We start from the raw sequence: 17,705 nt of genomic DNA, 5'->3' as shown, positions 1-17,705 counted from the left end.
CAATTTGTAATGCAATCGCTTTCAAGAATGTAATAAACTCTTTAAATTTGCAAATATACATGAAAATTATAATTTTGGAATCAAACAATACATAACTATGATGGGATTACAAAAGTTATAAGCTTAAGGCAAGATTGATTTGTTACTGAGAGAATAATTACTGAGTCTGGCTTCTTTCAATTTTTTTTTTCTTTTTGTCTTTACTAGAACAAAGACAGGAGTGAGATTCTGAGGCAGGGTTTTATCTACAGTGGAACACCCAGGACTCTACCTGTGGAAGGATAAAGAGCTAGGCATGCTAATAAAAGCAAGAAAATATATACATCTTTTAAAAATACATTAGATGCTACATAAGATTTTTTCTAAATTTTGTCTAATTAGCATGGACTTTTTTGTATGAAAAATACTTAAAATAGTGACATAACAGTTTTAAGCTGAGATAAAGTTAATATGTTCTCTCTCTGATTTGGGCTTATGTAACCCATAAGCCATAAGGTTATGGCTTTTGACCTCTGGGCCATTTTAAAGGGACAATGAGCCTTGCTTCAGCTGCCTCAAGAAGCTTTTACTCTACTCTGAATACAGGAAAAGGAAGGAGATGTGTAAATACTGCATAAAATATTTCCCAGGATGTTTATTTAATAACAGAAATTCTAAAAGGCTGTGTGTAGCCTCTCTGTGTTATACTATATTATAGGACCAACACTAAAGGTGGATGTAAGGATGTTGTAATACTGGTTGAATGAGTTCTTTAAAATCAGCAATAACAACTCATTCATCATTCATCTCCAAACATAGCACATTGTCTATTTGAATCAATAAATACGTAATAACTGTTTTTTTTATTTTAATTTACCCTTGGCAACTCAGTCGGGAGCTTTGAATCAAGTATTGCCCATCAGCTTCCCGTGTCTCGCCAAAATGACCAGCAATCTATACACTTTCCTTGCTCTTAAAACTTTCCTTGTACTTAAAAACATTGAAGTTTAGCCTTGGAAGAAAGTCATCAGTCTCTGAGAAAAAACTTATATAATCGATTTCTGTCAATGATCACAAATGCACAAATCTAGATCTCTTATTTGGAGTCTCGAATGGCAGGTGAATTTGACTAACTCCTATGACTAAGCTAAGCTAATTATTACAAGTGGTTGTGGAGAAAACAGTCCTATGGTGGCCTGTGCTATCTGATCTTGAACTTTTCCATTTCTTTCTTTACTGTTTCTATTCTACTTCATCAAGACAACTGCATGAAGAATGTTTAAAATGGAAATTTCCTTTAATTGATATTCAAGATCTCCTTTAGATTAAAACTTTATTATCTAGAGAGAACATGTAGCTAATATTAATGATGATCTTGTTCCATTGATATGTATCCACAGATTAAAGACGGCTGTTCTTCCTTCTTCTGTTGAGGAAGTGCTTCCTGTCACTCATTTTCTCCATAACCTCAGATAAATCTTCACTGGTTTAATGACAATAAGCAGTCTCATCTTACTGTGACACGTACAGGAAAAAAAAGAAACCTAAAATCTTTTACATAAAAGAAGTTTCATAATCACAAACTATCACAAAAGGGAAAATGTATATTTACCATTGATAGTTTTACCATAAATTTCCTGACCTTAATTTGATTAAAATCTCAACTTAAAGTCTGTGACAATATAGATTTCTTTAAAGTTTAATTGCTCATTTCACTGAACTCAACAGTGCAGGAAAAACCTCAAGCTGGGGCAAAACTGTGGTAGAGCGGAAGGAGAAGTTAAGGACTGAGCTGCTTTGCAGATCAGAGTGTTTGAAAGTGAACAGCCAACCTGACAAGAAGCAAAAACCACAGGACAGAGTACCACATCATCTTTCTGTTCACTTTGTTTCACAAAATCATCCAGGTTCTTCCTACTCTCCTCTCTTACCACCTCATTCTTCTTTTTTTTAGTTATTTCACAGATGCCACTGGGGTAGGTAAACTGACCCAACTCTGCAGCACTCAGAAGACAAAGCAAAGCCTTCTACTTGAGCACTTTTTCCATCCCTGATATGTGCAGGAAATGAAGACATTGCCTGCCATGCTTGGAAGTGGGCAATTATTTTGGGTCGTCTTCCTAATCCCATATCTGGACATCTGGAACATCCATGGTAAGGCACCTGCTTAAGTTATTTCCAGTTTTATTTCTCAGGGGGTCTTGGAGGCAACATTTTCCCTTGCTGAACTTAGTACAGTGTAATGTTTATAGTAAGTGGGTAATCGTAGATGAAACCAAGCAGTTACATTTGCTTACCGAAGACATCGTAGAGCATAAACCAAATTAGAACATAGTTTTCATTTATCTAAATCATAGGCATTTCATCCATAGCTTGGCTGACTTTCTTAAAAAACAGGTTGATGGCAAGAAAAGAGAACTGAGTAGATGTTATAAATAGTTAAGTATGAATCTATCACTACTTTTTGCAAAAATGCTCTGGCTGCCATACTGATGATGAATAGATAACTCGTTCTTTCCAAACTGAGTACAGTAGAGTGTTGCAGTGCTCAGTTGGGTAGGAGAGTTGTTGGATAATCGGGGTTATACATATCTTCATGGTTACTCTCAAGTAATACTGTCTCTAAATAAAATCTCTATACTTGCTTTGTTGGGGTGTATGCCATGAGAATACCAGTTGAGAAAACGCTACAAAATATAGGAGCAGAACCTTTCGTTATTGCTTCTATTTTGTTGAAAGGGAATGGTTCCTACTTGGTTGTTGTCAACTGAACACAGAAAATAAGTTGGATTCTGCAAAGATGACATTTAGCCACCCCTGCAAAGACTTTATAAAAAAAAAAAAAAAAAAAAAAAGGCAATTTCTTCTTTGTTGTAAAGTCGCTTGCTACCTTATATTGACACAGGAACCCACATATTATCAAGAGGAAAAGCCTATGAGTGGCTCATCAGAAGCTTCTGATTTTTCAGGTTTTATTTTTTTACTTTTTTTGAGACAGAGTTTTGCTCTCGTCACCCAGGTTGGAGTGCAATGGCGTGATCTCGGCTCACTGTAGCTTCTGCCTCCTGGGTTCAATCAATTCTTCTGCCTCCCGGGTTCAATTGATTCTCCTGCCTCAGCCTCCCGAGTAGCTGGGATTACAGGCATCTGCCACCACGCCCAGCTAATTTTTGTATTTTTAGTAGAGATGTTGGGTAATTGGGATTATCCAACATCTGTCCTACCCAACTGAGCACTGCAAAACTCTACTGCACTCAGTTTGGAAAGAATGAGCTAGCTATTCATCATCAGTGTGGCAGCCAGAGCATTTTCACAAGAAGTAGTGATAGATTTGTACTTAACTATTTATAACATCTACTCAGTTCTCTTTTCTTGCCATCAACCTGTTTTTTAAGAAAGTTAGCCAAGCTATGGATACAACGCATGTTGGGCAGGCTGGTCTGGAACTCCTGACCTCAAGTGATCCACCTGCCTCAGACTCCGAAAGTGCTGGAATTACAGGCATGAGCCACCATGCCTGGCGATTTTTCAGGTTTTAAATATTCTGTCTTATTATTCCCTATAAGCACATATTTATCAGTTTGGCTACTGCAATTTTAAATTAGAAAACCTGACCACTGAGGTTCTATGGAAAGTCCATCTATAATTTTAAACTGTGTAGTTTGGAATTTGTCTCTACGATGCCAGGATGCCATACAACCAAGTACGAAGCGAAAAAGTCCTTAGTTACTTAAGCATCTTTATGTTTGTAAGTATCCAGTATTAAGTCGACTAGGTGCTTAGATGGTTGACAATTTCCCACCTTCCATCAGATGCCTATAGTCACATAGCCAAAACTGGAGTCAAATATTATTAAATAGAATTCTTCCCCATTTGAAGGACACATAAACTACTCTATGAAATTAAGAACACTGAGTTTCAGTGCTAAACCACATTGATGGTGGGATATGACATTTATTTCTCCTAATGTGCAACCTAGCGTTTGCAAAAGTGAACTTGGGTGTTAGAACTGGGTTAATTTACTGGCTCCGCCATATGGCATTGATTAAGTCTCTTATCTTTAGTTTCCTCACTTGTACAATGGAGATAATAATCATACCTAAATTATGGGGCTGCTGGGAAGACTGTAAATGTAATAATATGGGTAAAGTGCCTAGCATAGTAAGTGCACATATTTAAAACTCAATAAATGTTAGTGGTACTTTTCCTAAATTATTTTCACCAAGCAACTTCCATGTAATTAAATGAGAATTATGTTTTAACATTATTATTTAAAATAGTTGAGTTTTTAAAGTTAAAAACAAAATAAATAAGTACAATATGTTTTGCAATATATTTAGCCCAAAATATAGTAAATCAAATTATTCAGAAAATGTAATACTGCTGGGAGCCATGGCTCTAGCCTGTAGTCCCAGCACTTTGGGAAGCCAAGATGGGCAGATCACCTGAGGTCATGAGTTTAAGACCAGACTGGTCAACATGGTGAAACCCTGTCTCTACTGAAAATACAAACATTAGCTGGGCATGGTGGGAGGTGCCTGTAGTCCCAGCTGCTCAGGAGGCCGAGACAGGAAAATAGCTTGAACCCAGGAGGTGGAGGTTGCAGTGAGCTGAGATCACACCACTGCACTCAAACAAAAAAGGGAAAGACTTGAGTGAAGAGCTGGTCAGATATATACCAGTTGATATAATTGCAGCATCAGTTGTATTAAATTAAAGCTATAGGTTAAGAGAAGGAACATTTGGTGCAATTTGTTCTCCCAGGCAGAGCTGGCGGCTCCATTTCTTAAAACCACATTAACTACCTTATATCTTGGGGATTTCCCATGATTTACTTAATTGCCGAGTTCTTTACAGTAACACATTTTTGAAGTGTTTCAAGATAGCCTTTGAAGATTTTTCCGCCTACTTCAAAGCCATGTGAGATCCGTGTCCTTGTTCCTAGGAGTGAGGCTGCATCTATAATAAGGCTGGAAAAAATGTAATGTTCTCTACAAGCTTCCTGTTTAAGATCCTTATTTATTACAAAAGTATGCTTGCTTAGTTTTTGTGTTTCTCCAAAAAATTAGAGAAACTTGCCCCTCAGTGTATGGCATACAATTTCTGTCCTGATAGAAGTAATAAAAATGTCACCACCTTCCCTTCATGGGCAGATCATGTTGGTAAGAACTAGACTTCAAACGCAAGTGTCTCTGTCCATTGTCTGCCCTATCGTCTTGGACAATTTGTCTGAGGCGGCACTAGACCCTAGTTCAGTTGAGGATCAACCAAGGATTCCACCTTTAGTCAGGCAGGGACACTGCAGTTAATGTCTGGGTATTGCCTAGCACAGTATAGGATCCAGAATAAAGGCAATTGGAGCTCTTTGATTGATTACTGGTTATTGTGATTTTTTGAAAAAGCAATCCTAGTCTGGTTCAGTAAGGGAAGGACACCTGTATTCTGGCTCTCTCAAGAATACAGTGGTTAGGGCTATGTCTCCATTTTGATCTGGATTGTGTCATATTTACCCTTTATCATGATGGTCCAGTATGGTTTATGGACCAGCTTTTAAACACCATATTCCACATCCCACACAGATTGTTTTGCTCTACCACAAACTGGCCATATCTTTGGGTCAAAAAAAATCATTCCTTGAAGTTCAGGTTTTGTAGCACAGTATCTTTATAAGGCATATTTCTATGACTTCAGCTATTTGTTCCTACTGAAATGTATATATGGAGGAATGCTAGAGATAGAGCTCTGTCTTCTGCCAAGTGCCTATGTATTATTACAATAATACCTGCCACATAGTAAATAAATGTTTAGGAATGCATTCTGTGGTTACAGGACTTCTTGAATTAAAGCATGAAAAGATTAACCTTGTGCTGATTGCAACCTTGAATATACTTTCCTATCACAGAGAAGTTTTTCAATTTCTTGCTTCCTCTGTCCTACTACCAAAGTTTCCTCTATTGTAAAGTTGAGGTCAAAGCTATTTATCTTGCCTCATTGGGACTTTCCTACTTAATTTCCATTATTTGTGAGTTTCATCTTTATGCAGAGTCCAGAATTGTTGAAAGAAACATATTTACAGGCATTTGTAATCAGGTCCAAAAAATAATCATTTTCTTTGTTCCTTGGAGAAGCTGTGTGGTATAGTGGCTAAGATCAGGGACTCTAGAGCCAGACTGCCTGGATTAGCATCCTATGTCTGCCATTTAATGGTTTTGTGACTATAAAATCTCTGGTTTTCAGTTTTCTCATCTAAAAAAATGGGAGAATAATCTTATAAGGTCATTGTGACTATTAAGTGAATTAATTCTGTAAAATACTAAGAATAGTGCATGGTATGCCATTAAGTGCTGTGCGTTATTTAGCTAATTTTTTTTATTTTAGTCCAACATTTCATTAACTTAATAGTCCTGTTAAAGTAACATTGGGTGACAATTGGGAATCAACCACAAATAAAACTTTGGAGTTGACAAAAGTCTTCTATAAATTACTCTTGATATTATTATCTACTCTTTTTTTTTCTTTATTTCTTCTAAGAAAGGAAAACAGTATACATGTGCAGATCATGCAGGTTTGTTACATAGGTATATGTGTGCCATGGGGGTTTGCTTAACTTATTGACCCATCCTCTAAGTTCCCTCTCCTCTCCCCACATCCCCCATTAGGCTCTGGTTTGTGTTATTCCCCTCTCTGTGTCCATATATTCTCATTGTTCAACTCCCACTTATAAGTGAGAACATACAGTGTTTGGTTTTCTGTTTCTGTGTTAGTTTGCTGAGGATGATGGCTTCCAGCTCCATCCATGTCCCTGCAAAGGGCACGATCTCATTCCTTTTTATGGCTGCATAGTATTCCATAGTGTATATGTACCACGTTTTCTTTTTCCAGTCTATCATTGATGGGCATTTGGGTTGGTTCCATGTCTTTGCTATTGTAAATAGTGCTGCAATAAACATACATGTGCATGTGTCTTTATAGTTGCATGATTTATATTCCTTTGGGCATATACCCAGTAATGGGATTGCTGGATCAAATGGTATTTCTGGTTCTAGATCGAGGAATCACCATACTGTCTCCCACAATGGTTGAACTAATTTACACTCCCACCAACAGTGTAAAAGCATTCCTATTTCTCCACAACCTTGCCAGTATCTATTGTTTCCTGACTTTTTAATAATCGCGATTCTGACTGGTGTGAGATGTTATCTCCTTGTGGTTTCGGTTTGCATTTCTCTGATGATTAGTGATGTTGAAATTTATTCTTATGTTTGTTGGCTGCATAAATGTCTTCTTTTGAGAAGTGTCTGTTTAGGTCTGGTGTGGTGGCTCATGCCTGTAATCCCAGCACTTTGGGAGGCTGAGGAGGGTGGGTCATTTGAGGTCAGGTGTTCAAGACCAGTCTGGCCAACATGGTGAAACCCTGTTTCTACTAAAAATGCAAAAATTAGCTGGCCATGGTGGAATATGCTTGTAAGACCAGCTACTTGGGAGACTAAGGCAGAATTGCTTGAACCCAGGAGACAGAAGTTGCAGTGAGTCAGGTTGCACCACTGTACTCCAGCTGGGTGACAGAGTGAGACTCTGTCTCCAAAAAAAAGAGAGAGAAGTGTCTGTTCATATCCTTTGCCCACTTTTTGATGGGGTTGTTTGTTTTTTTCTTGTACATTTATTTAAGTTCCTTGTAAATTCTGGATATTAGGCCTTTTTCAGACGGGTAGATTGCAAAAATTTTCTCCCATCCTGTAGGTTGCCTTTTTGCTCTGATGATAGTTTCTTTTGCTGTGCAGAAGTTCTTCAGTTTGTTGCAATAGCTTTTGGCATTTTTCTCATGAAGACATTGTGACAAAAATGCCAAAAGCATTATCTACTCTTGTCCTTAGTCACCAAGAAATGCTAATAGTGTTTGAGAATCATGCAGCTTGAGTTGTATTGTGTCAATGAATCACATCATATGTGATTTCTTTCACTTTTCTAATATTTTCCAGTCTCTTACCTCAAAATAAGCTCAATATTTTGTACCTTTCTGGTATACTCTTGTGGTTATGGACCTGATTTACATGTTTATCTCAATGGAAGAAGTGGCTTGTGTGCCTGTGTCTGTGTGTATGCATGCAGAGGTGTCATTTTTAGTATGCTCAGAATCTAAACATATACAATTTGAGATTCACTTAGAACAGAGTCCAGAAGAGTGTTAGATCAGTCCCAGGAAAACATCAAGTTTAGCTGGCAGAGCTCTTTAGTTTCTCTTTTCTGCCTTCTTGATAACCATGTTCATCTTATAAGTACAACCTGGAACTCACACACATCACAAATGGCCTATTATCCAATAAGTTGGCTACAAGGGAGGCTGGGGCATTGAGATTTTTATCTGTGGGGTTATGGCCCCAGTTCATTTTTGTCTATAATATTAGAAGATGAGAATTAATACTGGAAGACATTTAGCAGATTCTGTCCACATAAGTATTGTTTACTATTTTCAAGGGCTTTGAAAATGCCAATGAATCTCAGTGTGATGTCTGTGGCAGAATGTATTAGAGATATGAGGAAGTATCTGGGAAGAAAGTAGAGATTGACTTTCCCTTTCCAATCACAATACATAAGCCACACTTAATCTGAACATCACAGGTAACCATCCTTCCACTGAAGTCAATATTTAGAAATACTCATGTTGGTTTCTGATCAAATGCCAGAGGTGCTCACTGATGCTACTGTCAACAGCTTCTCAGGTATGCTCTCTGCATTTGCTGCCCTGTGTTTCTTCCTCAAGTCCCTGTGACCAAGGTGGAAAACTTAGCCTCTCTGAAGGACAGGGCCTGTGTGTAACAGGCAATCAAAGTCTCTCTGGACCAGAGCTATTCTCTACATAGTCAACATAAATCATTGTTCTTTAGGACTCATTAAGTTGACTAAAAGCTTTTACTATTCAAGAGCAATAATTACATGTTGACCAACTAAAACCACCAGAAACTCATCCTTGTTACTTAGAGTATATAGGGCTCTAAGGGGTGCAATGCATGTGAATCTTCTGGCCTACAGAAGCAAAGTCAGTGACCAATAGGGTAGAACTGCAAGGGGACATTTGTGACTCGGCAGAGATGTAATGAAGAAATCCTGAAAGCAAACTTAGAAAATTATCAAAGGACAAAGTTTTTTTCAATTTTCTAATTTTGATCAAGGCAAGCCTTGCTGGTTAATATATTTCTGTAGAATTTCCTCTCTCACATAAAAGAAGATCATGCTTATATTGGATGTGCTGCCTTTCTTCTCTCTATAATCTATATATTTTTTGCCTGGTGTATATACCAGTTATTATGCACCACTGCTGATCCCTAGAATGGTTGTTAGGAGTAATTTTTCACAGCAGAGCCTTCTGTGTTTCCATCTTGTCTTTACCACTCAGGCTTTACACCTCTGGACAATGACTCAACTTCTGTGTGACTTCCCTAAATTCATCCTATCAGAAAACAATAATATCTGGTACTTATTCTTGTTTTTAGGTGCCAAGCATAGTGCTAAGAATATTTCCTATATGTTCTCATTTACTTTCACAACAATCCTGCTGGATAAGAGTTTGTACTTTGGAGTTAGCCAGGCCTGGGTTAAAGTCCTAGTCTTGACTCTTCCTCCCATCAGTTAGTGACCTTGGGCAAGTGGTTTATATTCTCTAATACCCAGTTTCCTCAACTTAAATATAAAGGCCATAATAGTAATTCCCTCATAAAATCACTGTGAGGGTCAAATGAAACAATATATGTTTGGTATCTAAAAGTGCCTACTTCATAATAAGAACTTTGAAAATATTAGTCATATGCTTTTTTTCCTCCTGTTAAGATAGATTTAGGTTGGGTCTACAGCGCATAGATAATGTGAGGTGGAGTGTACTTGTGGGCAAGTGGCAAAGAATGTGTAGCAGTGATTCTAGAGGTGATCTCCTAAATGTAACTTAAACTTTCCATTGGACATCTGACCTCATGACCTCTAAAGATCTCTTCTTGTTCTACTCTTAAATATCTCAAAGAGAGGAAATGACACGGGGACTTTGTAAGCTTTGCTAGATGCCGGAAAAAGCAATGACAAATACTAAAATGACTGATTTCAGACAAAACAAGTTTAGAATTATTTCAAACATGAGAAAATCAAGAGATATATGGCTTAAAGTCTTCAGTTGCTCAATACAACTGCATTGAAGAGATCAATCTTCAAATTTACTTTCCAAATAGTCATACTACACTAACAATGAGGTATTCCCACTGTAGAAGAAATTATTTTAAAGTGTGCTAATACCAGAAGGGGATTTTGAAGAGGAAATAATAATAAAAGATGATTGTGAAAATGCCCTCAATTTTCTTGTTTCATGGTTCTTTGTTTTTGTTTTTTTTAAATAATGGGCATAAATGTAGACTTAGGCCCTGTGTATTCTTGGCATTAATACTTTCCAGTTCCATTTTTGTGAAGGAAGTTTTACATTGTGCGTGTGTGTGTGTTTACACAGGGAGAAAATGGCTCTTCTTGTCTAAAGACCAATATCAGGTAATATCCACAGAGAATAAGTTAAATCTACTGTTGCATACTACATCCTTGTCCATGATCTGTATTGTCTGTGATCTGTATCTTTAGTGTTGTTTTTCAGGTGAGACGTATGTAAATATACTTTCATTTTACACAAGGGACTGAGGGTCAGTCAGTTTTCACCGTACTCATGAGAACAATCACAGGGTTTTCCTTAAAGTAACAATAGTCACTTTTACAATAGAAGCTCTGATTTTAACATATGTATGTGTGCATCACACTTATTTAATTTTCTCCAGGTATTCCTAGTACTTCTGAGAACATCTGACTTATGGAGTGGGTTTATTTACCATAGAGTTAAAGTAATACCTTTAATAGACATTACATAATACATTAAATGAATACTTTCTATATGAGGTGGAACTCCCCCACCCTAGCCTCATGTCACCACATTTCTGATTTTGTGAGTGTATGTCAGCTAGTTGATGATGGGAAAGTGTGCTATCTGGGTTTTCTGATGTCGTGCATGTGATTTCCCAAGGTGCGCAAGTCAATGTCCTCCCAAGATCTTTGAAGTATGGTTCCATGGCTGCTATTGTTGTGTGTGGATTTGCCCCGACTGTGTGCAAATCACTGCCTTATGGGATCCCTAAACTCTAATTTCACGGGAGATTTGCGAGACAGATTATTTCCCTTCCCTGGTGGCCACCATCTCTTCCCTCCTCTCTGCCCTTCCAGCCTCCTAAAGTAAGGCGGAACATACCGTCTGGAGGCCTTTTTGCTCCTGAGTGTAAAGACTTCTTTCCTTCTGTAGCCTCCCCAGCATGTATCCGAAGTTTTGGGTTGTTGTTTGCCTATGATAGTATCTCCTGATAGACGCTAAAATCCTGGTTGATGTCACAGAAAACTGTTGGTTTATTATACCTTTAGTAATCATTTTAGTTTCTCAAAAAATCATTTGTCTGATTTCTGTGTTAAACTCTGACACTTTCTTAGCTCAAGTTAGGGTAATCTGCATTCATTACAGTAATTCATTTCTTTCAATGGTTGTAACCACTTTGAAGTTTCCATAAGTTTGTAAGAATTTTTCAATGGAGACATAGTGAAACTCAGGGGAGATTTTCTTCATGAAAATGGTTATAATCAAAACATATGGTCTTTAAAAACAAGAAACAATGGTATTTTGCAAAATGTTCATAATCACAACCCTCTTTTTTTTAATGGCTAATTGGTTTCAAAAATTACTTACATTCTTCAGCTCAGCAACTACACTTGCTTGGTTGGGAGTTACGAGACTATACAGTTGTTTGTGGCTGGCACTCCTTTCTGATCAGCTGGTCTGTGTAGCTGGATGGCCATGGAGTGTCACTTGTTAAATATTTTTAATATCCACCCCTGAGTGGACATAAATCAGGCCTTTTCAAACTGAATACTTGTAAAGTCTAGCTTTTCTTTAGTGGTTAAAACTTAACCATTGTAAGGTATGTTGAGTTGCATATATTCTTCACCTCTCTGCCTTTTAGCCCACCTCTCTAAGGGCTTAGCTGACTCTGCTGTGCGGCCAGTACTACATAGAAACAGAGCTGTGAACAGGGGATTATTTGCTCCATTAAAGTCTTTCTGTTTAGTCTCAGGGCACATCATGCTTTCTCACCTTTATACCTTTCTAAGTCCAGCTCCTCATGCAGAGACAGGTAACACACTATCAAGGAAGTAGCAGACTAGATAGAAGACAGAAACATGAACACATGTAATTATAAAGAGTGATGCATGTCACACAAAATAGCATCAGACATTCGCTAGGGAGTGGGGATATAAGGGTATGATGAGTTTGCATAAAGAAGCAGGGGCTAGGCCCGGTGCGGTGTCTCACGCCTGTAATCCCAGCATTTTGGGAGGCCACGGCAGGCGGATCATGAGGTCAGGAGATCGAGACCATCCTGGCTAACCCGGTAAAACTCCGTCTCCACTAAAAATACAAAAAAATCAGCCAGTCGCGGTGGCGGGTGCCTGTAGTCCCGGCTACTCGGGAGGCTGAGGCAGGAGAATGGCGTGAACCCGGGAGACGGAGCTTGCAGTGAGCCGAGATCGCACCACTGCACTCCAGCCTGGACGACAGAGCGAGACTCTGTCTCAAAAAAAAAAAAAAAAAAGCAAACAGTGACAGTGATGTGGAGAATGGATTGAGGTGGAGGGAGGGAAACAAGGCCAAGTTTGGAATGTAGACGACCATTTGGTAGGCTGTGACAATAATCCACATGAAACAGAATGAGATCCAAATTAAGGCAGTGTCATGGAGACAAATATGGAAGACATTTTCCATCCTGAATCAATTGAACTTCGCAGCTGATGGAAAGGAACAGTGACAAGGAAGCAGACTAAGATGGTTCCCCAGGTTCTGGCCAATGTAATTAGGTAGATGATGGTATTATACTGTGATAACGAGAGGAGGACCAAGTTTACCCGGGGGGGTGGCTTGGAAGAAGAAAGAGATTTATTTTCCCCCATGAAGCCTCTCCTGATTGACCCAGCGAGAAAGACTATCTTCCTCTTGAGGGATCTGAAAGCTCTGAGAGATTATATCATATCCTAGATAATAAAATAAAAATCTAATGGCAAAATTGAAAAGTGATGTAAGACTTTCAGCTTCTTCTTTGTGCTAGAAACTGTCTTGTTACTAATGTGTCAAGGACAGTGGGATATCCATACTCCTAGGTGTGAACAAGTGGGTCCACTGTCTGTACTGAATTTGAAAACAACTACAAGTTGGTTTCCTTTTTTTTTTTTTTTTTTTTTTTGACACGGAGTTTCTCTCTTGTTGCCTAGGCTAGAGTGCAATGGCATGATCTCGGCTCACTGCAACCTCTGCCTCCTGAGTTCAATCAATTCTCCTGCCTCAGACTCTTGAGTAGCTGGGATTACAGGAGTGCACCACCACGCTCAGCTAATTTTGTATTTTTTTATAGATACAGGATTTCTCCATGTTGGTTAGGCTGGTCTCGAACTCCCGACCTCAGGTGATCCACCTGCCCTGGCCTCCCAAAGTGCTGGGATTACAGGCATGAGCCACTGCGCCCAGCCGGTTTCCTTTTAATTATCACCATATACTAGCAAATATGAACCATATCAGAGGTGAAATATTTACCCTTCAAATATTTTTGGTCTAAGTTCTAAATACTGTGGTTACTGTTGAGTTTTATAATAGATATGTAAACTTCAAATTAGCACATTTGTAGTATATATCTTTTGACAAACTTTGCATTCTACTTGCAAGTTAACTCAGAGAACTTCCTAGTTATAGAGCTGGCCTTAATGTATACAATTCAGCTACTTGTGTTCATTTTGATAGTAAATTTATAATGTCCAGGATCTCTCCAGTTTCCTCCAGGGACACTTTGTGCCCTCAGTCTCGGTGGTACTACATACTCCAGTCTTTCAACATTCAATTTTAAATAAACAACAATACCACAGAGAATGCTGAGACAAAGAAGCAGAACAGGAGCTGTTTCATTTTTGTCATTTGGTGCAAACGTCTTGAATTTTTATTTGTGTTTAAAATTTAAAACAGTGAAAAGGATACAAATTGTGATGTATAACATTTTCAGCTTGGCAACTTTATTTCATGCATGAAAGGTTAGATTGATTAATATTTTTACAATTGAAATGTATTTTTTAAATGTTTTAAAACTGAAGAAGAAATCAAGAAAATAAAACTTTAGTGTTACAATTTAGTAGTTACCTAAATTGTATCTTTGTAGAATTTCATTTTTAATACAACTCATTGATTAATTGGACTATTATTTACATAAACTGTTATATCAGACTATAACTAAAGAATCAAACTTCATACTGTTTAGGTGGATATAAAAATGATTGAATAATTATCTGTGCATTTTTCCTTTTTTGTATTTTAATATTTTTTAAACATTTTTTAATTTGCATGGTTTTATACATGAAGTTCAACAGAAGACAATGTTCATTATCTATATTTCTTTTCTGGCCATTTTGTTACTTGTTTCATCTCATGATTATATCTGAAAATATTTTTATGTATAGAGAAAGGGGTTGCTCAAAATGATGTACTCTGGACCTAAAATAAAATATAATCGGTACCACCTGATCGTGGAATATACATACCACTAGTGGTTTTGATAAAAATTTTAAAAATGAAAGAATTCCTAAACCTATAGTGACTTAACAAGGGATATTTCATTATATAAGAGCCTGGAGGGAAGTAGAAGTTTTTATTTTTTGTTTGTTTGTTTGTTGAGACAGAGTTTCGCTCTGTCGCCCAGGCTGGAGTGCAGTGGCGCGATCTCGGCTCACTACAAGCTCCACCTCCCGGGTTCAGCCATTCTCCTGCCTCAGCCTCCCAGTAGCTGGGACTACAGGCGCCCACCGCCACGCCCGGCTGATTTTTTGTATTTTTAGTAGAGACGGGTTTCACCGTGTTGGCCAGGATGGTCTCGATCTCCTGACCTCGGGATCCGCCCGCCTTGGCCTCCCAAAGTGCTGGGACCACAGGCTTGAGTCACCACGCCCGGCCAGAAGTTTTTATTCTTTTACTGCATGTATTTATTTTAATTATGTTTAGCATTGAAAATTTCCTATCATCAGACACGAATGCTTGAGAAAAACAGCAGAGGCAATAAGAGCAAGAATAAAAATAACTGATAGCTCCCACTATTTGGGAGGCTGAGGCAGGAGAACTGCTTGAACCGGGGAGGTGGAGGTTGCGGTGAGCCGAGATTGCGCCATTGCACAACAGCCTGGGCAACAAGAGCAAAACTCCATCTCAAAAAATAAATAAATAAAAAATGAGATAAAATAACTGATCATTGGAAGTTGAGTAACAGCCAAAAGCAACTGTCATAGTTATTCCTCTTCAGGAAATATTTATTTGCTAAGACAAACTTTTGGGGGATAGCTTTGTGTGTCCTGAGTATCATCAGATGGATATGCATAATTCAGGACAGGCGAAAAGGAGTGTTAACAAGCTTGTCAGATGGGCGATTAGAATTGTGCTATCTGTCGACAGGGCCCGGCGGCTCACGCCTATAATCCCAGCACTTTGGGAGCAGAGGTGGGTGGATCACCTGAGGTCAGGAGTTCGAGACCATCCTGGCTAACATGGCGAAACCTCGTTTCTACTAAAAATACAAAAATTAGCTGGACATGGTTGTGGGCGCCTGTAATCCCAGCCACCTGGGAGGCTGAGGCAGGAGAATCGCTTGAACCTGGGAGACGCAGGCTGCAGTGAGCTGAAATTGCGTCACTGTACTCCAGCCGGGGCAAGAGCGAGACTCTATCTCAAAAAATATATAAATTTAAAAAAAAATAAAATTGTGCTATTTGTCTCAGTGGGTCATTTTTACACTATAAACATCAGTGTTAGCCTCTGAGAGATAAGAAGTATTATAATACCTTGTTTGTGCACAGAGGGAGTCCTCTTCATTTTAATGCCTATTTGCAAGCCTGCATTCATCATTGGTTCATTCCTCCCTTCAAGAAACATTCCTGTGCCAGTCAATATGATTGTGAATGGTCATTATCCTGCTGATAAGAACATTTAGGAACTGCAATGTTTCCATAATCCCGTTGTGAATCAGTGATGTCACCAACTCAAAAAGCTAGCTCTTTTCTCCAGCCCTAACCCACTTTGTGCACTGCTCCGGAGCATACAGTCACAAAAGACAGAACTTGAAGTGATGTCTAATTGTGCCACTAACATCAAGTGATAGCCCTGTGGCTAAATAGAAAGGTAATATATTGTGATAGAAATAGAAATTGCAGGCTAAAAGTGATTTCATAGTTTCAGTCACACATTGAGGAAGGTGAAGTTGTGTGTGTTTGTGTGGTCACGGGATGGTGAGTTAGAACTTTCTTACTTTTACAGCTCAACCTTTTCATCTTATTTTGAAGAAACTGAGGACCAGCAAAACTGGGGGACTATCTTCAAATTCACTCAATGTGTTAGCATTTGAAACAGACATGTTCAAAGGAATAGTCTCATTTTCAGCTATTTCCATGTCCTTTATAAATATCCCCCAAAATTAGGCATTGTATTTTTTCATAGTGGATAAGCAAAGTTTAAACTCCTGCCTAATGTTTATTCCATTTGTTCTGAAACAACCGGTGGTCTCTATGTCATCATGTCAGAAAACCATGATCTAGTTGTGTATCAATGATCTAAATCTATCATGAGATTCCTGGTCTCTAAGACTTTTCCATTCCATTTCCTCACTCTTAAAATACCTCCCCTGTCCCATGCACTGCTCTGATTGCCAAAGGGCTACTCATTTACCGAGGTTCAGCTCAAGTATTGCCTTTCCATGAAGCTTTGTCCCAGCTGAAGTTAACCTTCTGCAGACCCATGCAAAGCTGTTTGTACCTCTGGTTTTTTTTTTTTTTTTTTTTTTTTAGAGTCTCACTCCATTGCCCAGGCTGGAGTGCATGATCTTGGCTCACTACAACATCCAGCTCCCTGGTTCAAGCAATTCTCCTGCCTCAGCCTCCTGAGTAGCTGGGATTACAGGCATGCACCACCACACCCGGCTAATTTTTGTGTTTTTAGTAAAGATAGTGTTTTACCATGTTGGTCAGGCTGGTCTTAAACTCCTAACCTCAGGTGATCCACCTGCTACAGCCTCCCAAAGTGCTAGGATTACAGGCATGAGCCACCATGCCCAGCCTTGTTTATACCTCTTTACAGTGTTATATAACACTCTCCCAATTGTCATTCATTTTTATTTCCCATTAGAAGGCAAGCTCCACAAATGCAGACATCCTGTCTGATTCATTCCTAGGCTTCCTAACAACCAGCATGCAAAGTCCCTCAAGCCTTGCTTTCAGCTCAGTAAACTGAAAGAAACAAAGAGTGGTATATAGTAAATTTATTCTAGAAAGGTGTCCTCTGGCCGATGTGGTGGCTTACGCCTGTAATCTCCCAGCACTTTGGGAGGCCAAGATAAGCTGATCACCTGATGTTGGGAGTTCAAGACTAGCCTGACCAACATGAAGAAACCCTGTCTTTACTAAAACTACAAAACTAGCTGGGCCTGATGGCTCATGCCTGTAATCCCAGTTACTCAGGAGGCTAAGGTAGGATAATCACTTGAACCCGGGAGGCAGAGGTTGCGGTGAGCCAAGATCGTGCCATTGCATTCCAGCCTGTGCAACAAGAGTGAAACTCTGTCTCAAAATGAAAGAAAGAAAGAAAGAAA

At 38.7% G+C, this 17,705-nt stretch overlaps 1 protein-coding gene across 1 annotated transcript in view; it reads left to right on the top strand.

Moving 5' to 3' along the window:
- The first annotated feature begins 1,851 nt into the window (after positions 1-1,851).
- BTLA (B and T lymphocyte associated) overlaps positions 1,852-17,705 on the top strand; it is a 29,471-nt gene continuing 13,617 nt past the window's right edge. The window contains exon 1 of the mRNA XM_011932810.1: positions 1,852-2,133. Coding sequence (XP_011788200.1) covers positions 2,046-2,133 — 88 coding nt within the window. The 5' untranslated portion in view covers positions 1,852-2,045. The remainder of the gene's footprint in view (positions 2,134-17,705) is intronic.

This window comes from Colobus angolensis, unplaced genomic scaffold, assembly GCF_000951035.1.
Source record: "Colobus angolensis palliatus isolate OR3802 unplaced genomic scaffold, Cang.pa_1.0 Scaffold98, whole genome shotgun sequence".
NCBI classification, from domain to species: Eukaryota; Metazoa; Chordata; class Mammalia; order Primates; family Cercopithecidae; genus Colobus; species Colobus angolensis.
Note: the sequence above shows the minus strand (reverse complement) of the source record. Positions and strands in the feature narration are given on the sequence as shown.